Source organism: Gossypium hirsutum, chromosome A03 (assembly GCF_007990345.1).
Source record: "Gossypium hirsutum isolate 1008001.06 chromosome A03, Gossypium_hirsutum_v2.1, whole genome shotgun sequence".
NCBI lineage: Eukaryota > Viridiplantae > Streptophyta > Magnoliopsida > Malvales > Malvaceae > Gossypium > Gossypium hirsutum.
The window spans coordinates 111,938,472-111,963,034 of NC_053426.1; the positions used below are offsets into that span (position 1 = coordinate 111,938,472).

At 30.4% G+C, this 24,563-nt stretch overlaps 4 protein-coding genes across 4 annotated transcripts; all 4 read left to right on the forward strand.

The window, feature by feature from the left end:
• Window positions 1-860: 860 nt before the first annotated feature.
• On the forward strand, window positions 861-1,523 carry LOC107927858 (uncharacterized). The gene has a single exon (XM_016858984.2). It carries the CDS (start codon window positions 861-863, stop codon window positions 1,521-1,523), a length of 663 nt encoding a protein of 220 aa, XP_016714473.2.
• A 14,396-nt stretch (window positions 1,524-15,919) lies between these two features.
• LOC107927888 (probable jasmonic acid carboxyl methyltransferase 2) lies at window positions 15,920-19,602 on the forward strand. Its single transcript, XM_041102703.1, has 3 exons — window positions 15,920-16,589; window positions 17,085-17,345; window positions 19,073-19,602. The coding sequence occupies exons 1-3, from the start codon at window positions 16,185-16,187 to the stop codon at window positions 19,439-19,441; spliced, it is 1,035 nt and encodes a 344-aa protein (XP_040958637.1). The 5' UTR covers window positions 15,920-16,184; the 3' UTR covers window positions 19,442-19,602.
• A 119-nt stretch (window positions 19,603-19,721) lies between these two features.
• LOC107927887 (probable jasmonic acid carboxyl methyltransferase 1) lies at window positions 19,722-21,997 on the forward strand. The gene is made up of 2 exons (XM_016859010.2): window positions 19,722-19,877; window positions 21,638-21,997. Exons 1-2 carry the CDS (start codon window positions 19,722-19,724, stop codon window positions 21,995-21,997), a joined length of 516 nt encoding a protein of 171 aa, XP_016714499.2.
• A 1,128-nt stretch (window positions 21,998-23,125) lies between these two features.
• On the forward strand, window positions 23,126-24,238 carry LOC107927886 (protein HYPER-SENSITIVITY-RELATED 4-like). The gene is made up of 2 exons (XM_041095736.1): window positions 23,126-23,333; window positions 23,553-24,238. The coding sequence occupies exons 1-2, from the start codon at window positions 23,126-23,128 to the stop codon at window positions 24,236-24,238; spliced, it is 894 nt and encodes a 297-aa protein (XP_040951670.1).
• The last annotated feature ends 325 nt before the right edge of the window (window positions 24,239-24,563 follow it).

Here is a 24,563-nt window from a genome sequence, read left to right on the forward strand (position 1 = left end):
GAATTTTTAAAATATATTTTATAAATTTATAATTTTTTTTACATTTTTAATCAATATAATATATAATACTGAAAAATAAAAAAAAGATACATGACATGTTCTAATAGAGCCATATGGCCAGTTAATGGAGGTCAACAATCGATCAATGCTAGTCAACAATTGGTCAAAGTGAAAAGTATTTTTAATATTTAAACATTTGATTTATAATTTTCTAATTGTTTAATTTAAATTTAATATTTTTATTTTAAATAAGATTAATTGTCATGTGATGCTCTTTCTTTGGCTAAAATTGTCTTACAATTTTTTGTAACGTCCTTTAACATAGAGAAAATTGTGAATTAAGTCTGTATCAAAGTAAAAGATAAATATTTAACTTAATAAATAAATTTCAAAATTGTATGTATATATTTGGTGTAATTATATATATAAAAAAATAATCTTACGTGACAATTGTGTTTGACGGTAAAATTGAGATATTCGAAGAGATATTTTTCAGATTTATTCTAAAGTTAGATCTATATAAAATTATCTAAATTAAGTAAAAATAAAATAAAAAATAAAACTAACATAATTTTCAAAGAAATATTAAATTGAAGGAATATAAAGTTTTTCTTTTTTAAAAAAAGGAATATAAAAAACATTAAAATAAAAAAGTTGATATTCCTTTTATCCTCAATTCTATTTATAACACTCCCTTCACATTTCAAGCAAGTACCCTTAATATTCCTAAGCCATCGAACAAAACAGCAGATTAAAATCTTATAATCCATATATCCTCACTTCTCTTTTGTTGTAAACCCAGAAAATTCAAAGAAAACCCAGTTTTTTCCATCGATTTATTTGCTTTTTTACCGTAAATTATGGATGCATTTGATATTAAATCGGAGAAGAAAAATGCGATGTTGAAGCATCGTCAGTTATACAACACAGCAAATTTGCTGAGATTCGTCGAGGTTTTTGTTCTTCTCGTGGTGATCTCCCGGTTTACAACAACTCATCTCCCGGTCGCCGTCAAAAACTCAGGCGAGTATTTCCGTGGGTTATCGGTCACTCTCGTGAGTCCTCGTTTCGTTTTCGTTGTCGGGAACATCATCATCATCACTCTCTTCGTAAAAGCCGGAAAGTTTTCGTCTCACGATTCGACGAAAACCGACCTTTACGAAAAGTTTGTCGAGAAAAGCCACGCGACCCATCCGTACGTAACCGAGAAGAAAAGGGTAGTGGTGGCCGAAGAGAAAAGGATAGTTCGTCTCGACGTGCATGGTCCAAAGAATTTACGTAGGACGCAATCGGAGAATATGAAGAAGACGAAAAGCGATAAACATTGCAGCCAGCTTCGGAGGTTGGGGTCCGAAAAGTACGTTAAATGCTGCGGTTCGGAAGAGAAATCGACGATGAGATCATGTGCCGAAGACGGAATGAGTAACGAGCAGTTTCGGAACACGGTTGAGGCTTTCATTGCTAGGCAAAAGAAGCTACTAAGGGAAGAAGAGTACTCGGTGACTTGGAAAGATTTAGAGTGAATAAAAAAGTAAAAGTTCTTTTTTCTCATAAATTTGTATGATTTTGTATGTTCATATGTACATGGTTTAATCAACATATGATTTTCTACTTTGACTAAAATAACTCTCATTTTATTTGTCTTTTATAATTAATTTTTTTCATTAAATAACTTTGAACATCATGAATTTACAAATAAAAATTTAAACAATTTTTTTTTCGATCTCCAACATTGATCGTAAGATTGACTTGGATCTAAGGTATGATTAAAGCTCGCTAGCTGAATTTTTTTCTAAATAATAACCCAAATGACTTAAATAAAAACTTTTTAAAAGTTCAATGACCTAAATGCAAATTTTTGAATACTTCAATAGTCATTTTGTAATTTTTTGAAGTTGAGTGATTAAAACGTAAATTTACTAATAGTTTAATGACCTTAAATGTAGTTTACCATATCCAAAACTATTCTAATTTTACTCCAAATATATTCATACTATTAGTATAATTGTGGTTTGTAACGCTTGATGTTGGTTATAGTTGATTCAAATATGTATTCTTTGTGATTGTAATTATAGTTGCAAGTTAAAAAAAGTCAAAATTTTCTATTAATCTCTGTACTTTGCGTAAATTGTGAATTTAGTCATTGTATTTTATTAAATTCTACTATTAATATAGTATTATATTTTTTAGATGGAAGATATTTGGGGTGAAAACGAGATTTTTTGAAGATAAGAATAATTTTACAACTGTGTTACCCACTAAAAAGTCTTAGTATATGCTGATAATGTCATCATGGTTTGGGAATGTATTCCAAATTTTTGTTCTTTGAAAATTGTATCCTTTTCCCAATACAGAAAATGGAATCTTAAGTAAGTAGTAGTGATGCCTCATGACCTTTCTATGTAAATTGGGGAGTTAATTTAGATCATAACAAAATAAGTTTTTTAAAATTTGTCACAAGAATTTGATTTAATTCGATTTCATATATGAGCTGTTTTTATTTACTGTTTAAAATTTTTAAAATAAAATAATTATGGGATAGAATGAGATGATTTAGAGTTTGGGTTACTTCAGACTTAGATAATTTCGAATTATTTATTCAAATGATTTTAGATTTCGATTATTGATTGTTTATGATCAAATCGAATTGAATTAAAATTAATTGAAACCCAAATTTACAACTCGAAATTGCAACCCCTTTTTAGGAAAAAATTGAAAAAAGAGTTAATTATATTAAACACCCCAAACTATAATCCATATTTTAAATTGATTTTCAAATTTTAATAATATTTTAATTACATCCCTAAATTATTAAAGTTATATCAATTAGGTCCTTTCATTATTAAAATTGTTAATTTAACTATAAATGACATGTCAAATTTTAGGTGATATAATTTAAAAGTAAAAAAAAATTAAAGAAAAGTAAAACATTACCACATAAGTTTTAATAGTAAAAACTAAAAATTATAGTAAAACTGAAAAAAAAAGATTGTGAGCGATAAAGCGTAATAGCTTCGAAAACCTCAAAAACCAATAATTTTACTACATCTACTTTTATTATATTAATTTTTCTTTAAAATTTTCATTTTAAATTACACCATAAAATATGATGTATCATTTTACTTTTACTATATTAATTTTAATGATTGTAGTAATGAAATAACTTAATTGATATAACCTGGATAATTTAGATATATAATTAGAATATTTTAAAGTTTAGGGGCTAATTTAAAATAAAAGTAACAATTTGAGGATGTAAAAGAAGAAAGAAACAAAGGTAGACAGCTGGGTTTAACTCACTCGAGTGTTGGGTTTAGGCATAAATTCGAAGTCCCAACAATGTTTTTTTTTTCCTTTTCAATTTTTAGTTTATGGGATTTGGATAACAACCATATTGTTGTCTCCCCCAACTTGGAGAATTAGAATCTGAGCAACATGCAGACAAGTTTCAGCTTTCTGTTGGCTTACATCTATGGGAATTTTTTTTTTATATATAACAAGCTTCATAAAAAGTGGAGTTCACAAAAAAATCAACACTACTGGTATCAGTTCATAGGCCCACTACTAGAGAAAAAGTTCGGAGGTTGAATAGACCAGGACTCGAATCCTAGAGTCGAAGCCAACCATACCATCTGCATACATGTTGATCACACACAGAGAGGAAACACAAGGAGCGTCACGAGCACAGTTATGATATAAAAGTACATATTCACCTTAATTAGAAGCAAAGATCAGTGATGTAAACGAGTGAGAGAAGAATCAAGCCTAGAGATAAAGATCTTGACCTCATGATCTAAATAACCCACTGTCACGTAGAGATTCTTGGTCCAAACCTACACCACTAATCGAAACTTCAACCTTAAATTTTGAACTTTAAAAGGCTCATTTGAGGGGCTGGCCGATGAAGGCCGCAACATTAGAAGGAGAGGAAACAACTGGCAACACCCATTCAAAAGAAAAAGAAGGGACAAAAGAATGGAGGGTGTTGGTAAGGTGGGGCCGAAAAAAGTGGTGGTGAGAGGTGGCGAGGTCGATCAGGCAAGGGGATTACTTAAAAAAGAAAGTTTTTTTTGTTATAATTTTCTTCAAATTTCAAAGGTAAGTTTAATATTTTGTTTTTCATATTATATTTAATCTTGAGTTTTTACATTTTTTATACAATATCGGGGTGAAGAATAAGAGTAGCATAGTTTGAATTTATGTCAAACAGGTGTCTGTGAAGAACTCGATTGTTGTATTATTTTATCATTATTAACATTATATCTTAAACACAAATTGGGTTGTTAAACTTAGTTGTTGAGAAAGAAAAAAAAAGTGTTTTGGTTAGTTAGTTTAAATATGAAATGATAGCACTTGGGAAAGAAAGAGGTAGTAAATTGGTTGGATCGAGAATAGGTAAATCATTTGGTAGCATAAAATTAGATGTAGAGTAAATTGTTGTGAACTGATAATAAAAAATTAGAAATTGAGACAAAAAATTGATGGTTAAATCGATTGAATTGATTTATAATTTCTTAATATTTTTCTATTTTTTTATTTTTGTTTTTTATATTTAATTTGAACTGATTGGGTTGAGAATTAATGGTCTAACCAATTCAATTCAACCACCAAACTAATTTTTATAAGATTGATTAAGCCTTTTTATTTGTTTATTTTTTATTTTTAGGGTCGAAGAAAATAAAGAAAAAGTATCTAATACCACAACATGACAAAAAACTTTGGTTGTTAAAATCTTTTGTTAATTCTACAACCTAGCTATTAATTTAGGTGTTAAATATAAATTTAGATATGACAGATCATATTTAAAATATATGGATGAAATTGTAAATACATATGTCCTTATCACACGGAAAGGTTGCGTCATAAGAGAGGGGGTGGCGGGGGGCAAGTAAGGGTTTTGGCTCTCCAAAAATGATGAACTTATAGTTTGGTCCATCTAAAAATTATAAAATTTTAAGTTAATATAATGGTAAAATTGTAATTTGACCTTAAGAATCTATAATTCAATTTTAGCTGTGAAAAATAAAATAAAATAAAGAACACACAAATTTTACGTGGAAACCCTTTCGGGAAAAAACCACGGCAGAAGAGAAGAAAATTCACTATGTCGAAAATTTTAATCAATACAAGAGGAATAGACTATGTTTATTTATAGGCTTGTAAAGCCATATTCTAGTAGGATTGAAACACCTTATCCTAATTAATATAAAATAGATGGAGTTAATAAGGTTTAAAAAACCTTATTCTAAAATAAAATAAAAGAAGTCTAGTTTTATATGGATTTTACTTTTATTTTATTTTCCATTGTATTTTATTTAAATAAGAATTCAAGTCACTTAATTTTAACAATCTCTACCTTGACACAAATTCTCAATGAACAAGTTCTTCATCGCGAACTTTCAATGAACAAGTTCTCCACCTCTTCCATAAAACCCCTTAAGGGTTTAACTTCAACAATGAATACCAACCAAGTCTAAGCAATGCCAAACTTGGTTATACGAAGTGACTTAGTCATCATATCTGCAGGATTTTCATGAGTACTAATTTTGCTCACAACAATATCACCACGAGCAATAATATCACGAACAAAATGATACCGAACATCAATGTGTTTTGTTCTCTCATGAAACATTTGATCTTTTGTAAAGAAGATGGCACTCTGACTGTCACAAAATACTGTACTGATTTGAAGGTCTTCATTGAGTTCACTAAATAGTCCCTTCAACCAAATAGCCCCTGTACAAGCCTCAGTAATCGCCATGTACTCAGCTTCAGTGGTAGACAAAGCGACTGTAGTTTGCAAAGTGGCTTTCCAACTAATTGCACAACCTCCGATTGTAAAGACGTAACCTATGAGAGATCTTCTATCAAGGTCTCCAGCAAAATCAGCATCAACATACCCTATGACTCCATCTTTAGTTCTTCCAAACTATAAGCAAACATCAGTAGTGCCTCGTAAGTATCTTAAAATCCACTGAACTACTTTCCAATGTTCTTTACCGGGATTCGCCATGTATCTGTTAACTGCACTGACTGCATATGATAAATCTGGATGTGAACAAACCATAGCATACATGAGAGATCCCACTGCACTAGAGTATGGAACATGTGACATGTACTCAATCTCATCATTTGATTGTGGAGACAAAACTGATGAAAGTCTGAAATGGGCTGCTAAAGGAGTACTAACAGGCTTAGCATTCTGCATATTGAACCTGCAAATAACTTTCTCATTGTACCCCTTCTGACTTAGGTATAATTTACTTGCTTTTCTATCTCTGAGAATCTCCATACCAAGTATCTTCTTTGTTGGTCCTAAATCTTTCATCTCAAATTCTTCACTTAGTTGGGCTTTGACCTTTCTTATCTCTTCTTTATCTTTTGCTCTTGTACTACTGTCTTGGTGACTATTTCAAACCGTAAAGGAACTTTCTTAGCAAGCAAACATAGTCCTCTTTTTCTGAGACTATAAAACCCTCTAGTTGTTGCATGTAAATATCCTCCTCAAGTTCTCCATGCAGAAATACAGTTTTTACATCTAACTGCTCAAGCTCCAAATCATGCATGGCCACAATACCAAGCAAAGCTCAAATCGAACTATGCTTAACAATTGGAGAGAACACATCTATGAAGACCACTCCTGGAATTTGACTGTAACCCTTTGCAACAAGCCTTGCTTTATATCTGGGTTCTTTAACTCCTGGAGTCCCTTCTTTTTTTTTAAACACTCATTTACAACGAACAGCCTTTTTACCTTTAGGAAGTTTCACAAGGTCCCATATTCTGTTTTTGTGGAGTGATTCCATCTCTTCATGCATAGCAAACATCCACTTTTCTGAGTCTTCACAGCTAACCGCCTCAGAATAATTAGATGGCTCTTGATTCGCATCTATATCTTCAGCCACATTTAAAGCATAAGCAACTAGATCAGCCTCGGCATACTTCTTTGGAGGTTTAATTTCTCTTCTAGTTCTATTTTTGGCGATAGAGTATTGTGGTGAAGAAGCAACTTTATTCTCAATTTTGGTTCTGGCTTTAGGAGCTGACTCTGCATTAATCTGATGCTCCACCTGCTTTTGATTTTCTTTATTGGAAGAGTCTTTAAGAGATAAGTTAGATAGCATAGTAGTTTCATAAAAAATAACATCTCTGCTAATCACAACTTTTCTATTTTCAGGACACCATAACTTATAACTTTTTACACCAGCTTTATAACCAAGAAAAACGCATTTAATGGATCTCGGTTCCAATTTTCCAGTATCAACATGAGCATACGCAGGATACCCAAAAATCTTTAAACCAGAATAATTAGCAGGATTACCAGACCATACCTCTTGTGGAGTCTTTTTCTCAATGGCAAAGGATGGAGATCGGTTAATCAAAAAACATGCAGTAGAGGCTGCTTCTGCCCAAAATGACTTCAGTAAGTTGGCATTTGACAACATACATCAAACCTTCTCCACAATCGTTCTGTTCATTCATTCTGTAACGCCGTTTTTTTGTGGAGTATGACGAACTATCAAGTGTCTCATGATCCCTTCTGACTTGCACAACCTATTAAACTCATCAGAACAGAACTCTAAGCCATTGTCTGTGTGGAGGTGTTTTATTTGTTTTCCCGTCTGTTTTTCAATCATAATTTTCCAAGACTTGAATGCGAAAAACACATCGCTTTTCTGCTTCAGGAAGAACGCTCAAACTTTTCTGGAAAAATCATCAATAAAGGTTAGCATATAATTAGTTCCACCTCTCGAAGGTACTCTGGATGGCCCCCACAGATCAGAATGAATATACTCCAACGTTCCCTTCATGTTATGGATTCCTCTAGTGAATCGAACTCTCTTTTGCTTCCCAAAAACACAGTGCTCACAGAAATTCAGTTTGCAAATTCCTTGACCATCAAGAAGTCCTCTTTTGCTCAATTCTGCTATACCATTCTCATTCATATGCCCTAGGTGCATATGCTAAAGTTTAGGAATATCATCATCTGAAAAGGAAGAGGAAGCGACAACTGCATCACCAGTAACAGTAGAACCCTACAAAACATATAACTTAACAATCTTTCTCTGCCCTTTCATTACAACAAGGGACCCTTTGAAAATTTTTAAAACCCCACTTTCAGCTGTGTATCTATACCCTTTTGAATCAAGAGTACTCAACGAAATTTAATTTCTTTTCAATTCTGGAACATGCCGTACGTCACTAAGTGTTCTGATAACTCCATCAAACATCTTAACTTTAATTGTTCCAACACCAGTGATTTTACACGAAGCATTATTTCCCATCAAAACAACACTTTTAGACACTGTTTCGTAAGTTGTAAACCAATCCCGATTGGGACTCATGTGGAAGGTACAGCCTGAATCAAGTATCCACTCCTCGCTTACTTTAGAATCATTGACAGAAGCGACTAGAAGTTCACCATCGCTGTAGTCTTCTACAACATCAGCTTCACAAAAATTTTCTGGTTGTTTTCCCTTTTGGTTTGCAGCCTCCCTTTTAATTCTATTTTGTAGCTTATAGCACTCAGATTTAATGTGCCCTTTCTTCTTGCAAAAGTTACAAGTTTTACCTCTGTTTGAAGACTTCGATCTACCCTTAGATTTACCACGAGGATTTCGTTCATGTGTCCTACCACGATCATCATCAGCATTCCGATCTTGTCTCCCATGAACAATGAGACCCTCTCCCTGAGAGTCGAGTTTAACCACAAGATGTTTCACCCTATCATACGAGGTTAAAAAATCATAAACCTCATCAGCTGTGAGAGACTCACGGCTATATAAAATCGTGTCTCTAAAGGTTGAATAAGACGGGGGCAACGAACAAAGTAGAATCAACTCTAGATCTTCCTTATCATACTGAACCTCCATGGCCTCCAAGTCACCCTTAACCGCATGGACAACTTGGATATAATGAGTCAAAAAAATTATGTCAATAAAATTTAGGAGGACTATAGGAGTGAGTGTTCAATCGAATTGAGTGAAAAAATTTCGAGTTAATCGAGTTAACGAGTCCTATTTTATAATCCTAACTCAATTTGAAAGTTTTTCGAATCAAGTAGAGTGAAATGAAATTTGAGTCAAATCATGTAAAATTATTTGAGTTAAATTTAAAAAAATAAAAAACATGAAATAAAAATATTGTTACAATATGACTAATTTTATGTTAGAGCACATAAATTTGAAACCATATATATTTGAAAATTTTTTACAAAGCAAAAAAAAAAAAGAAGATACTTGAGTATGATAATTTTGAATCATTAGTTAGGTCCCAAAATTATTATTTTAAAATTTTTTTGGGAATTTTTTTTAAATATTAACTTTTTTAAATATATATTTTAGAATTTTATAATTTTTTAAAAATATAAATTTTGGAATTTTTATAATTATTTTGAATTTTTGAAAACTATTTTGAATTTTTTTTGTAATTTTTGTTGAGAGAAACCACTTTACTTATTTTCAAAGTTGATAGTGACCAAAAGGATATTTACATCAATATGTTATTCAAATTATTCGAGTTATTCAAATTGTGAAATTCAACTCGACTTGAAACTTGACTCAAGTTATTCTAGTTGACTCGAATAATTTGAATAACTCAATTCGATTAACTAAAAATTCGAATTTTATTTTTATTTTTTCAATTCGAATCAAATTTTGCTCATACTTAGAGGATTATTTCTTTTTTTTTTTAATTAAATATCAAATCCAATTTATCCATATTGTAAGTTTTTTTTTTTTTGCTTTATTCAAACTGCACTGTCGTCAGAGACGGATAGAGCAGCAACCAAAATTCAAAATTATAGCAAACAATCTTAGAACACAGTCCATCTAAAAAAAACCCTGCAATACAACAAAACAAATATTCACCACCAAGCTTTAAACTTTTGTGCCCGATTAACACCTGCCATCACCAAGGAGAAAACCATTTCGTTACCATTCTTATCCACCAATGAGAAAACGACAGTTCCAGCTTTTAACATATCATTTTCAATATCTGCAAAAATTGCTTGAAGGGCCCAATGTCTCATAACCTTGTTAACACACCACGAAAACACCACCAATGAACCTATTTCAATAAATAAAGAATCATTAATCTTCCAATTCATAGCTAAAAAAACTTCTAGAGCAACCTTCACCGCACCAATCTCAGCCACCTTGGCATCATTTGCTGCTACTTCACTAAAAAATAGGCTTGGTTGAAATAATGATGGTCTGGTTAAGCCTTTAACATCGAGAATACATTAGTTATAGCAAAAAAATAAAATATAAATTTAATTGAAATTAAATAATAAATTGTAAAATTTATTTAATTAACATATTAAACAATATATTTTTAAGAGAGGTAGACTTCTTTGAGAGAAGTCCATGAAGTATCATCAACTAGAATTCAACGGACTAGTGAGAATGTTACCACTTTAGCTAGTTGAGGAGAGGCTGACTTTGTCCAAATAAGTCTACAAAGTGTGTTCCTCAAGAGCCAGCCTTCCCTCAACAAAAGCTAACACAAGTGGTAGCATTCTCGTTAAAAAATGCTTTATAAGTTATAGGGTATGGATTTGAATCCAACGTTGTGCATGGTTTGTGTTCCTATGCACCCGACAAGATGTTTTCACTCTATGAATCCATTGTCTCTTCAAAAACTCAGAGTTTGGAGATAAAACCCTCTTAATGGAGTCGACCTCACTTCAACAAATACCTATTTATTTATTAGGTAATTAAAATATGCTATAACTCCCTATACTCTTTGGTAATTTAGAATTTAGTTCATTTACTTTTATTTTTAGGAATTTAGGTTCAATTGTTAATACTATTTAAATTATTTTATTAAATTCAGATTCATAACAATGATATTTTTTAATATTTTGCCACCAAGTGAGTTATTATTATTATTATTCAAAATGTCACACCAACAAATTTAACAAAAAAAAATATTAACAATTGGACCTAAACTTTGAAATCTGAAAAGTTGAATAACTAAAATTTTAAAAATAAAAATATAAGGACTAAATTCTAAATTTATAAAAAGTACAACATCCTATAATATATTTTAACGTATTTATTATGAAAATTTTTTATATATTATTTCCATAAATTCACGAGATACATGAGATTATAACCCTCAATATATTTCCCTTGATAAACAAGGATGATGGTATTAAATATAATCAATCACAAGCAATGGAATATGATTGTATATGTATATGTATCGAATCATTTGAGTACAACAGATTGAAAAACTAAGTACATAATTAATTAAGGTCAGTTAGTCATAGACAAAATGTAGGTTGTTGAAATCATATAATAATGTGGTATATTAAACCTTAAATCAAATAAGGGTAAACTATTAAAATAGTCACTTTTGTTTACTTCAATTACATTTTAGTCATTTATGTTTGATATGTTATGTTTTAGTTACTTACGTTATCACGTTGTAACATTTTAGTCACTAAACTGTTTATTGTTGCTAATAGTGTAACAGTATAAGTTGACGTGGCACGTTAATTCTCATATTTTTTTCCTTTCGAGCAATTTGTTTTGCTATTATTTTTTTTAAAAATTCATTCTCTTCTGCTTCTTCTTTTGTTTTCTTCTCTTTTCCATTTCTTTTAACGTAGTTTTTCTATATTTTCCATTTGTTAAAACTGGTTCCTATGCTTTTATTTTTTTTGAACAATTTATTTTTTTCGAGTGAGGCAAGCTTGTGGGCTAGTTTAACAAATAGAAAACATAGAAAAAATATGTTAAAAGAAATAAAGAAGGGAGGAAAACAGAGGGAGTAGCAGAAGAGAATGGAAAGTAAAAAAAAAAAGTTAAAAGAACATAAAAGAAAAAAATTAAATTGTTCAAAATGAAAAAATATAGGGACCAATTGTAGAATTTAACCTAAAATTTTTGTTTTGATGATTCAATTTGCCATATCAGCTTACCGTTACATTTTTAACGGTAATTAATAGCTTAGTGACTAAAATGTTATAACACAATAACTTAAGTAACTAAAATGCAACATTTTAAGCATAAATGACTAGAATGTAACTTAAAGCAAACAAAAGTGACTATTTTAATAGTTTATCCATCAAATAATTAGCATTCTAGAGTTAAAATTAATTAAATTATTTATTCATGCAAACTTTATTAAGTTTGAAAAACTAATGGAAGTACATTTAAATAAGATTTTGTAGCTATCTTTATACACTATGTCCAACTATATGTGACATAAGGGTAGTGATGAAATCCATGTATATTTAAATTAAATTAAACCCAAGGTGTATTTAGGGTTTCACTAATGACGGTCCATGTGATGGTATTTTTAATAATATTTGATGTTGGTGTTATTATTTTGAAGAATGTATGTGAACACTTTGACATACATATAGGACTTATAAAAATGTAATCACATGCAACTTGTGTTCATAAAATAAATGGGAAAGGTCCCCTAGAACATGCACAAACAAATTTAATTTATTTGGAGAATTGAAAGAGGGTCGATGGAATTTTCTTTATATTTGTTTTATGATTCATTAAGATGAATTATTTTAGGTTTCGTGATTATTTTAGGGTTCGTGATTGTTTTCTTAAAAATGTCATATACAAAGTTTAAATACGAAATTCTCTCCTTGAAGTAAGCTTTTTTAAAGAATATTTGATTCCATCTACAATAAAATGTAATTGATTTTAGTGAAAATGGTTTAATTTCTAGGTATAATGATAAATTTTACGCTCAATATTTACATTTTTTGTTAATTTGCTATTACTTTTTTAGCTAAATTTGATCATTAACCTTTCAAAAAGTACCAGATTGCTTTTATTTAATGAATATATAATGACTAAAACAATGTTTATTAAAAAAAATTCCATAAGTAAGATTCAAATATTTTAATTGTTGTCAATGCAGGAGGATGTGAGTTCGAATGCACTGAAGCGTATTATCCTTCTATTTATGAGTTATGAGTAGTTCTAAGTATTGTGTTAAAAAGAACATATATGATCAAAACCTATAATGAAATTGTTCAAAAAAATTAAAAAAATTAGATACTAAAAAAAATTGGTGTGTATGTCTGCCCTATCATTTTATCTATCATTGCACACACAGTTACATCAAAATTTTGTTAATTTTCTTAATTAAATTATTAATTCTTTTAAGGGTTAAATATGTAAATTTTTTATTTAACGAAATATTAAAAAGATTTAAATTGATTATTTTAATTTTTAAGAAAGACTAAAAAAATTTTCCTTTAACATAATGACAAAATTACTCCTCAATAAATATACGTTTTGTCAATTTGATCATAATTTTTTTTGAAGCAATTTAGCTATCGTCTTTCATTGAGAGTCAAATTATTGTGATTTTAATCGAAATGTGTGGTTGTCCATTTGCATTTCTTTATTAACAGGATATTATTTTATTTTATATAACATGTCAACAAATAATTTAAAAATTATAAAAAAAATTCAAAAAAAAAAATTTACTCCCACGTGTTTTCATGAAAAATTTAGCTCTCAAATTTTATACGTTGTGTTAACTTGATCTTAACTCTTTCTATTTTAAAGTAATTTCGCCACGTCTCATCTTTTATTTTGAAACAACTTGTCGTGATTTAAATGGAAATGGTTGTTAGATTGTTAAAAGTGTGATGGAGTTGGTGTGGTAATACATTTGTATTTCATCAACCAAGCGATACTTTTTTTTTAATAAAAAAATATCTTTTTATATATTTTTGGCTTAAATTAAAAATTGACCCTCAAACTAAAATGTTTTTTCATTTAAGCACCTAAACTTTTTTTTATTAAAGTGGTATCTAAACTTTCATAATTTCGTTAATATTTTTTAGTCCTACCAATTTGTCTCTATATTAAAGAAATTTCCATCAACGAATTAAATTATTACATGTGACAAAAATTTGCTGAAATATACATGGACAATCATGCATGTTGTCATATTAGTATAATCAAACTTTTAACGGCCAAGCCATCATTTCTGTTAAAAATCATAACAAATTGACTCAAAATGAAAGGTTGAGAGCGAAATTGCTAAAAGGAAAAGAAGAAGAAGAAGAACCAAAGCGAAATTGACATGAAATGTACACACTTAGGGTGAAATTTGTCCTAAGATAAAAGGAACATTTAGTTCCTGAACTTGACAACTCTTTTCAATTTGATCCTTGAACTTTTTTTGTCCACATTAATCTTGGAACATGAGATTATCTCAATTTACTTTTGAAATTAGATTCCATCAATATATGATGACATGATACTATGTCATCACCTAATTTTTTTTAGAGAATTTGCATAAAAATTTTGAATTCAAAGGTATGAGATTCTCTTATTTTTTTCTATAATTTTCATAAAAATCATCTTCATCATTTATACTAACACTAATTAGATTAAAATTTAAAATATTACAACTTACTACTATAGAATACAATTTATCTTATAATATATTTATATTAACATAAAATTAATTTAGTTTTATACATGTATTTTTTATATAATATATTTGTTTAAATTGACTATATGTTCCATTCTAGGTTGAGGTAATAGGAGTTTTGATATTCAATTCCCATCATGTTTTTTTTTATATAACATTTATTTCTACCATTATATTTTATCTACCCTTTAAAATTGAGGGAAACACATTTAGATGTACTCGAATGTACGAATTCATCATTGTTGCAATAGCAACAATTAATTAATGATAAAAAAGTTAAGGCTCAATCAACCCAAAAATAGAGAAAAGTCCCACGCACCATACTTAAATACCACATGTGAGTTCTAGGTTTAGATTTTATTTCGATATAAATTCCGTCAGTCCTTTCCAAATTCATTTTCATCGAGATTTGAATATTATTTTGATTATCAATTCGATCATGCAAAGTTAATTCCAATGATAATCATTGAATTATATCTTTTGTACTTACAATTGTGGTTGTACCAATAAAATATATATAAATACAATATTTTCGATTCTTGATTAATATGTTGTAAATATTATATCAAGATTAAATGCAATAATATTTAATTTGTTAAAATATTAGTAGAATGTAAAATTTAAATGTATATTAAAAAAAGGGTGAGCATTAAATGATGGTCCAACATTTGATTTAACAAAACTAGATGTTGAAACAATAAAATATATGTTGCTTAGTGCCTATAAATACAATGAAAATATAGTAAGCTTAAGACAACCAAAGTAAAAAAAGAAATTGGAGTTAACTAAGAGCCTTAATTAGCTTTCCATTTTTTTTCAAAGTACAGCAATGAAGGTAGAGCAAGTTCTTCACATGAATGGAGGAATCGGCAAATATAGCTATGTCAAAAATTCATCTCTTCAAGTTACTTTCTCTCTAATCTCATATTTTACTTTCATTGTTTTCTTGTATCCTTTGATATTTGGTAGTTATATTAAATTTTGATTAAATTTAAAGTTCAAATCGAACAAAGGGTAGCATTAAGGGAGCTGGTAAGGGTTATGGCTCTCTAAAATGAAAATTAATATTTTTACTCAATGTTGTTTGAACTGGACAGGATTGGGAATTGGTTGAGGTACCGGTCCGGAGAATAGTATTGAACTACTTGTATTGAGAATTGACATGACCATATTTTATTTTCATCATTTTTTATATCTCTCTTATTATCCAGTACACCAGGGGCAAAGCTAGAATTTTTTTAAGGGGGATCAAGATTAAGTTATAGAGAAGGAATTATATGAAACTGTGATTCCACATCATCTTTATCAATTTCTAATAGGAGAATGATAAATTAGATTTTTCCTCTTGATTTTCAGCTTTTTCCTCCTCAAAAAATTTAAATCTAACTAAAAATACTAAAAATTAGGAGGAAAAATTTGATTTCATAATTGTATTGGCTTATATCTTTATGGTTTTCAAAAGGACTAAATTAAAATTCTAATATTTTTTGGGGCCAAACTATAATTTACCTATATATTAACTTAGGAATTTATGAAATTTAGGATGTCTAAAGCAGCAATTTTTAATTGAGGGGGTCCCTTGCCTGCCCCTTCCTTCTCCACGGTCTTCTAGTCTTATTGGATCTCAGAAGACAAGCTCTTCCAACACTGTTTTTCCTACGTCCACATGATCTGAACCTGAGGTCTTAGTGAGTTTCTTTGATACATATATACACTTTATCCTTTTTGTTCTTGGGTTTCAGGGGACAGTGATATCAATGGTGAAGCCAATGCTTGAAGAAACCATAACAGAGCTTTGCAGTGCGATGCTGCCTGGTGCAGATTGCTTGAAGGTTGCGGATTTGGGTTGTTCGGCTGGACCCAATGCTCTTTTAGTGGTGTCTGAAATCATAGAAACCATTGACGAAACTTGCCGAAGGTTGAAGCATCCACCGCCATGTTTACAAGCATTCTTGAATGATCTTCCTGGTAATGATTTCAACGCCATTTTTAAGTACTTGTTGCCGAGCTTTTATGATAGATTGGAGATAGAGAAAGGCAACAAGTTTGCTATAAACAAATGCTTCGTTGCGGGAGTTGCTGGGTCTTTCTATGGCAGGCTTTTTCCTCCTAATAGCTTGCACTTTGTTCATTCTTCTTATGCCATTATGTGGATCTCCAAGGTACATTATACATACACACATACATAAATACTTGGGCATGGAATATCGTTGAAGTTAATTATCAATCTGAAAATGCACCAGAATAAGGATGACAAAGTAACCTCAACTTGTCGAGTTTTGTCGAGGTTTGTGTCGGTGTCGGGTTTAAATAAAATATTAGTATAAAAGAAAAAAAAATGTAAACTTTTAGGGCAAACGAGTTGGAGTCAAAAGGGTTTTTCTTAATTCATGATCAGATTTGAGTATTGTTAAGTGGTATAATTACAAATCTTAAATATGAACCGTAAAATAGATATGAAAGTTATTAAACAATCAGATTTAAGTATAAAAATTATAAATAGAATTAGATTTAAGATAAATTCAAAACATAAAAAATGGGTCTGAGTCAATCCTACAAATATAAATGAGCTTGAGTTCAATATATTGTTACAGTATAAATCATATAAAACCATATGGTATAATATATACTTAGGAATCAACTCATTGATTTTGTAGGCACCAAAGGAGTTGGTTACCAAAGCAGGAACAGCATTGAACAAGGGCAACATTTGTGTAGCCAAAACAAGCCCTCGTGCAGTGTTTGAAGCATACTTGGATCAATTCAAAAGAGATTTCACATTGTTTCTAAGGTGTCGAGCCGATGAGATTGTCCCCAATGGTCGCATGCTTTTAACCACCATGGGCAGCATCAAGAGCAATGATCCCCTTACCATTTGGGAATTTGTTGGATTGAAACTACATGACATGGTAGCTGAGGTACTATAATTTATTTATTCATTTATTCGGTTAATTTCACTATGCATCATCAATTATGACCTAAATTTTAAATTAATCTTAAATTTTAAAATATTTTAAATAAATCTTCAAAGCGCAAGTATTGTATCAATTAAAATTTTCTATTAATTTAATCGTTAATTTAGACTTTAAATGTTAATTTTAATATGACATGAATTATGTCTAAAACACGTACCTACTTACTGCATGAAAATTTAAATATGATATGTTATGAATTAAATTTTATTGATATTATTTTATTTTTTTTCTTCAAATTGTGTCTAGATAAATAATAACACCAGTTGCATATTGATATTGACACCAACGTCATATCTTTTTAATGAAAGTATATGAATTATCCATAGACAATGACCTAATGCATCGATTAAACAACGATTTTATTAATGCATTTACCTCGATTAATAACTTAACACAGCCAATTGCATAATTGATATTGACAGCAACTTCATATCAATATGTGTCTATCTTATCATAAAAAAGATAATCACCTAATGCGTAAGTGGAGTTTTTTAAATTTCATAAATAAGATTAGGGGTTGACAAGTGTCTTATTGGGGTGAAATTATTTTATGAACTTTTTCTACTGAAAAATTATTTCATAGATCTTTCCCACCACAGCAAACATGATCCCTGTCCAATTATTTAATAATGTTTCAACAATTTTTTTATGTCATTAACACATAATTTTAGTAATTTCTTTACTCTCTAAACCCTAAATCCTGGACATTAAACCTTGAACACTCCAAATCCAGAACCCCGAACCATGAACTTTGGAACCGAACCTAAACTATGAACCTTGAACTATAACCTCGAATCCTAAACATTAAACCCGAACTGCGAACCCCGAACCCTAAGTTCAATGTTCAGAGTTCAAGGATCAAGTTTGGAGTTCGAGTTTAAGGTTCAAGGTTCAAGGTTCAAGGTTCGAGGTTCAGAGTAAAAAAAAATTACCAAAATTATGTGTTAGTAAAATGAAAAAAATTGCTAAAATGTCATTAAATAATTAAAAAGTAACCATGAATACTCTGGTGGGAAAGATACATAAAATAATTTCTTCTTATTGAGTATAATAAAATATTAAATAAATAAATATTTTTTAAAAAAACACATTTTAATTTTTTTTTTAAAACTGCTTATTAAATAAAGAAAGTATACTACCAGTATACTATCTACTCACCCTTTATCATAATCCATTAACAATGGTGCATACAAGGCTTAATTAAGGAAGACAAATTGTCATCTTCCGATTATTTGCCATATTATGCAATAAGGACTTAAATGTTTTTTTTTTCGAACTCAAAGTTGTAATCTATTGATCGAGTATTCAATTTTTCGAAAATCATCTAAGTTCAAAGCATAGGAGTGGTGCCTACTGTGGAGGTGGTAGTAGGAGCCCATGAAAATTTTCAATTTTGATCTTTTAAATACATATTAAAATTAGACTTCACCCCTTAAATATTAAAATTTTCATTTAATTCTTCAAAAAATTATAAAGATATAAAAAATATAACTAAAATCTGCCCCTCAAAATTATTTAACTTTACCCCTGGTGATTTTCTGACTTTACCCCTAGTGTGTGTTGGCAAGAGTGATTTACTCCTACTAAATATGTGTTATACCAATGAAACATCTTTCATGTCGGATCCACAAAAATTAAACCTCTCGAAATATGTTTTATGGTGCATGCAGGGGTTGATCGAGGAAGAAAAATTGGGATCATTCGATTTGCCATATTATGCAGCAAGTACAGAAGAAATCAAAAGCGTGATAGAAGCTGAAGGATCTTTCAAGCTGCGGAACATGGAGGTTTTCAACATGGATTGGGACGATTACATTAAAAAAGCCGACACCAAGCAGGTGGTGGACAAGACAACAAGAGCAACAATGATCGCAAAAGACATTAGAGCAGTTGGTGAACCTATTTTGGGCAGTCATTTTGGTGAAGACATCATGGATGACTTGTTTCGTAGGTTTAAAGAAGATGTCTTTGACTACATGGAAACACATAAATGTCAATTTGTTAATGTAGTTATGTCTTTGACAAAGAAGGATATATAATGTATTTGAAGGTTTTTCTAAGATGGACTGATTGATGGATATGATTAATGGGAATCGATTTTTAATTAATTTAATGTTTTTTTTTAATTCAATCAAAAAATGATGTTTGATTGTTGAATGTGATTTCATCATTGAAAATTAAAGAAATTAATTTTATTTTATTTTTTTTAATTTAGTCTTAATCGATTGTTGTATGTGATTTAACGAAAATTGTTATACATTAGTAGTCACCGAACTAAATTTCATATAGGATTTGAGTCGCCTACTAACGACCTGCTAGATGGATGTATTTGAGGCGAATAGTAAAAGGATAGCAAGGGGAGCTTGCGGTCTCTATTCGCATGTATCCAAGGAGCTCGCAGGATGGAGACCACGTGCTCTGGTAGGCAACCCAGAATGGAGCATGTGCCCAGCATGCTTGAGGTCCACTCAATGGGTTAGTCTTAGGAATAGTGAGATCAAGTCATGAACAGTGATAGTATATATAAATATTCGAATGTTTCCATTAAAAAGATATGAGACAAAATTACTCAACAACACAAAAAATCGATTTAGTGCAAACTAGTTCGTGTCAAGTTGATTATCCGATTATTACAATTCAAATCCACGTCGAATATCCAAATTTAAAAAAAAAATTAAAAATTTCAATCATTAGAAAATTTAGTCCACTTTTAATTTAATAAAAATCAATTAAAATTTTACTTTAATAAGTACTTGAATTTTATTGATAGTAAAATTAACCAATATTTTATTTCAATAAAAAATATTGAATAATTAATTTTAGAACTTTTAAAGGAAAAATATGGGTTGACCAATATTTCATTCTTAAAAAAAATTCAATTCAATGTAAATAAAAAAAATTAATAGACAAAATTAATTAATATTTAATTTAATAAAATTACTCAATTAATGAATTTTAGTTTAATAATAAAAATAATTGAAATTTTATTTTAACGTTGAAAAATTTAAAATTTATTCACAATAGTTTATTTAAAATTTTATATATATATATTTGCTAAGCAAAATTGATTTTATTAATAAAAGGAAAAAGTACAAACGTGCAAGAAGCTACAACCAAGCCACAAAGAGGACTGGCCTGTTAACACCAAGTTTAGCAAGGGAATCAGCTATACATGATTAACAGATATACTGTTAATGTCACCGATGGAAAAAGATCCTCCATAGTTTCCAAGGTCGACCATTCTTATATTGAATCAGACTCAATCACTAGACATGCATCGAGACCATTGGGAAGAAGCAAAGAGAGAAAACTGCATGGAGTTCGGCACTATTAGAGCATAGAACACCTAAAGGGCCAGAGACCTTAAAACACCTCCACGGCCAGACGGTCCCGGTTTGCCACGAGACGAGGAATTTAAACGAATTCGAAGCAGGAGGAGTCCAAGAAATACTACCTCTGTACCGAGAAATCGAGGCACCCAAGTCACAAAAGAGAGGACAGATCCACCAGCATGCTTCTTTAATCGATTCATGGCCTTCCAAGGCATTGATCCAGAACATGGATCTCATTTTACAAAGGAACAAAGCCTCCAAACCCTTCCCGTCCTTGTTATTAAAAACCAAGTCATTCTTTTGCTTCTATCTTGAGCTGTCTATGATTATAAAATGTGTTAATATCACATCTAAGCAAACTCTATCGGACCCTTTAGTCTCAGTTAAAAAACTATGGTCAATTGATTGAATCTCACCTCACTAGTACGATCCAAAGACAACCTCTACCTTCAACGGGGGATTTTTTGCCTTGAAACACGAACTCTTTTTGCCATCCAAAAGAACCCTAAATGCGGATTTTTCTTTTCCTCCTGACTTTTTTCAAATCCTCGGGATTGTTTGATGTCCCTCAGCAGATTGTTCAAATAAATATAGGTAGATAATAATGTCTATAAATACAATGAAAATAAATCAAATCTAAAACAATCAAAAAGTGAAAAGAAACTAGAGATAAAGTTCTACACATGAATGGTGGAGTGGGAAAATATAGCTACGGCAACAGTTCTTCTCATCAAGTTATATATATACATACGCTCTCTCTCTCACTATCTTTCACTATCTCGTATTTCATTTCAATCTTTTTTCCACATTGGTTTCTATTAAATTTAGAGTTGAACGAGTAAAACATAACAGAGCTTTACAATGCAATGCTGCCTGGTGCTAAAGAGTGGTTGAACTTTGCAGATTTCGGTTGCTCAGCTGGACCCAATGCTCTTTTTAGTGGTTTCTGAAATCATAGACATCATCGACGAAACATGCCGAAGGTTGAAGCATCCACCGCCATGTTTACAAGCTTTCTTGAATGATCTTCCTGGTAATGATTTCAACGCCATTTTTAAGCACTTGTTGCGTTGCTTTTACGAGAGAGTGGAGATAGAGAAAGGCAAAAACAAATGCTTCGTTACAGGTGTTGCTGGGTCTTTCTATGGCAGACTTTTTCCTCCTAATAGCTTGCACTTTGTTCATTCTTCTTATGCCATCATGTGGATACATACATACATACATACATACATACACTCTTTCATGGGCATGAAATATGGTTGAAGTTAATTATCAATCTGAAAATGCACTAGAATAGGGATGGCAAAATAACACAAATTGTCGAGTTTCCATCTAATTCTAGAATTGGGTTTGGAGTAGTATCAGGATAGAAAACATAAAATCAAGTCAAAATCTGGGTGAGTAAAATAAGCTGTTGTTTTGTTGTTATTTTTTCATGTTGCTGTTTTTTTTAATTTTTTTGTGACTGTTTTGCTATTATTTTATTGTTAATGTTTGAATATTATATAATAATTATTTTATTATTTATTTTGCTACTATTTTAGATGTATTTACTTATTAAGTTGCACTTATCTTAGTTTTATTTAAATATAAATAATATTTTTTATTTATTTTCAATTTGATGGGAAATATTTATTTTAATATTTTTAGTGCATTTGGTGTATTATATTTTTTAAATTTTTTTATTTAAAAAATTTTAATATGGATCGGGTCCAGGTTTTAACATTTTTATCCGTGTTGAGCTTGGACAAAAATTTAGACCCATTTTTCGAATATTAATCGAGTCTACAATTTTGTTAGAGCTCAGCTCATGGACAACTCTAGTCGGAGAGATTAAACTTTGTATATTAACTCTAGGGAATATTTATATTTATTTGGTAACTAAGGGACCTATCTAATAATTAAATTTGAAAACTGTAAGTTAGCTTGATTTTTTCTTAGGAAACTAACTAAAATTCTTAAAATATGATGATATGGCACTAATAATCAATAGCATGATAACACATCTGAACCTCACATTTTGATATGCGACAAAAATAAAAAAATTTTAAATATTTTGTTTTTATTTTTATTTAGATTAATTAATGAAATTGATAAATTTATGAGAAATTAAATTGTAAGGATTAAATGAATATAATAAATAATAAAAACCAGAATCTAACCTAAATTCTGTGACTCCATGAAACTAAAATGGATTCAAACATGAATTTCATTTGTTTGCATATGGCAAGAGAAGGACAAGTGCCAAATGTATTCAAATCTATTCAACCCCAAATACATACAAAAGCATGAACTTGGGGAGAATCGAAAGACAGCCTTCCTACAAAATTATTACCAAAATCGAAACTCTTGTTTTTGTCATCACACAATCTGCATTTAAATCTTAAATCCATGGCAGCTACAAGAAAGCCATTGATAGAGGCAAAACCAAGAAGAAGAAGAAAACATCCACCAAACATGTTTGCCAAAAACAACATGCCCTCAGCCCAAACAGTTATGTCAACAGCAGCTTCATTTGCTGCTTCAGCCATGGTTATTCAAACAGTAGCTCGTAACCTATTACCATATGAACTTAAAGCTTATATCTTTAACAACATAAGTATGTTTTTCAAAACTTTTTCCTTTCAGACAATTTTAATCATCGAAGAATTCGACGGTTTAACGAGAAATCAGATATATAAAGCTGCTGAAATCTATTTAGGTACCAAAACCTGTTCTTCCATGAAGCTTTATAAGGTAAGCATGGGTGAAAAAGAGACTAAGATTGTGGTTTCCATGGCCAAAAAGCAAAAACCAAGAAACTGTTGATGTTTTTGAGGGGTGAAGTTCAAATGGAGACAAGTTACAAGACAAGTTGAGTCGAAAAACGTTGTGTTTCAAGGTCAGTCTTCGAATGTTCGGTCCGAAAAACGATCTTTCGTGCTTAGTTTTCATAAGAAACATAAGGAGAAGGTTTTGGATCCGTATTTGCCTTTCGTGTTGAAAGAATCAAAGCATTTAATGGAAGAGAAAAAGACATTGAAGCTACATACTTTGGGTAATGATCATATGAGAAGATACGTTGGTGGAGCTGAAACATGGCAACCGATCAAACTCGATCACCCTGCGAATTTCGGAATACTGGTAATGAATACGGAACTCAAAGCAACGATAATGGAAGACCTTGAGAGGTTTGTGAAGAGGAAAGACTATTACAGGAGAGTAGGGAAGGCATGGAAACGAGGGTATTTGTTGTATGGCCCTCCTGGTACCGGTAAATCGAGTTTGATCGCCGCGATGGCAAATTATCTCAACTTCGACATTTACGACTTGGAACTCACTCATATTCATAGAAACTCTGATCTCCGAAGAGTACTGATCGCAACTGGAAACCGATCGGTACTCGTAGTCGAGGATATCGATTGCGGCCTTGAGTTGCATGATCGGCAAATCGAACCACAACTCGGTGTTGCTATCAAGCCGAACAGAACAAGCCAAGTAAGCTTTTTAAATTACAGTTTTTAATCTTAACATTTATACATTGTGTGAGTTTAATATTATTTTTGAAAAAATTTAACTCTCAACACATAATTTTTTTTTTGCAATTTTACTTTTTTTATGAACCTTTCACATAAAAAACTAAAAAAATAAATTTATCAACTAAATTTGATTAAAAATATACCCAAAAAAATGAAAACACTCAAAATCCAAAATTATAATTTTTATCATTTCTCATTCATTTAAAATTAACCTTCAATGAAAAAAATAGAAAAAAAATAGAAAAAAGACCAAATTACACAATACATTAATATTAAAAGTTAAATATTTTTAGAATAAAGACTAAATTGAC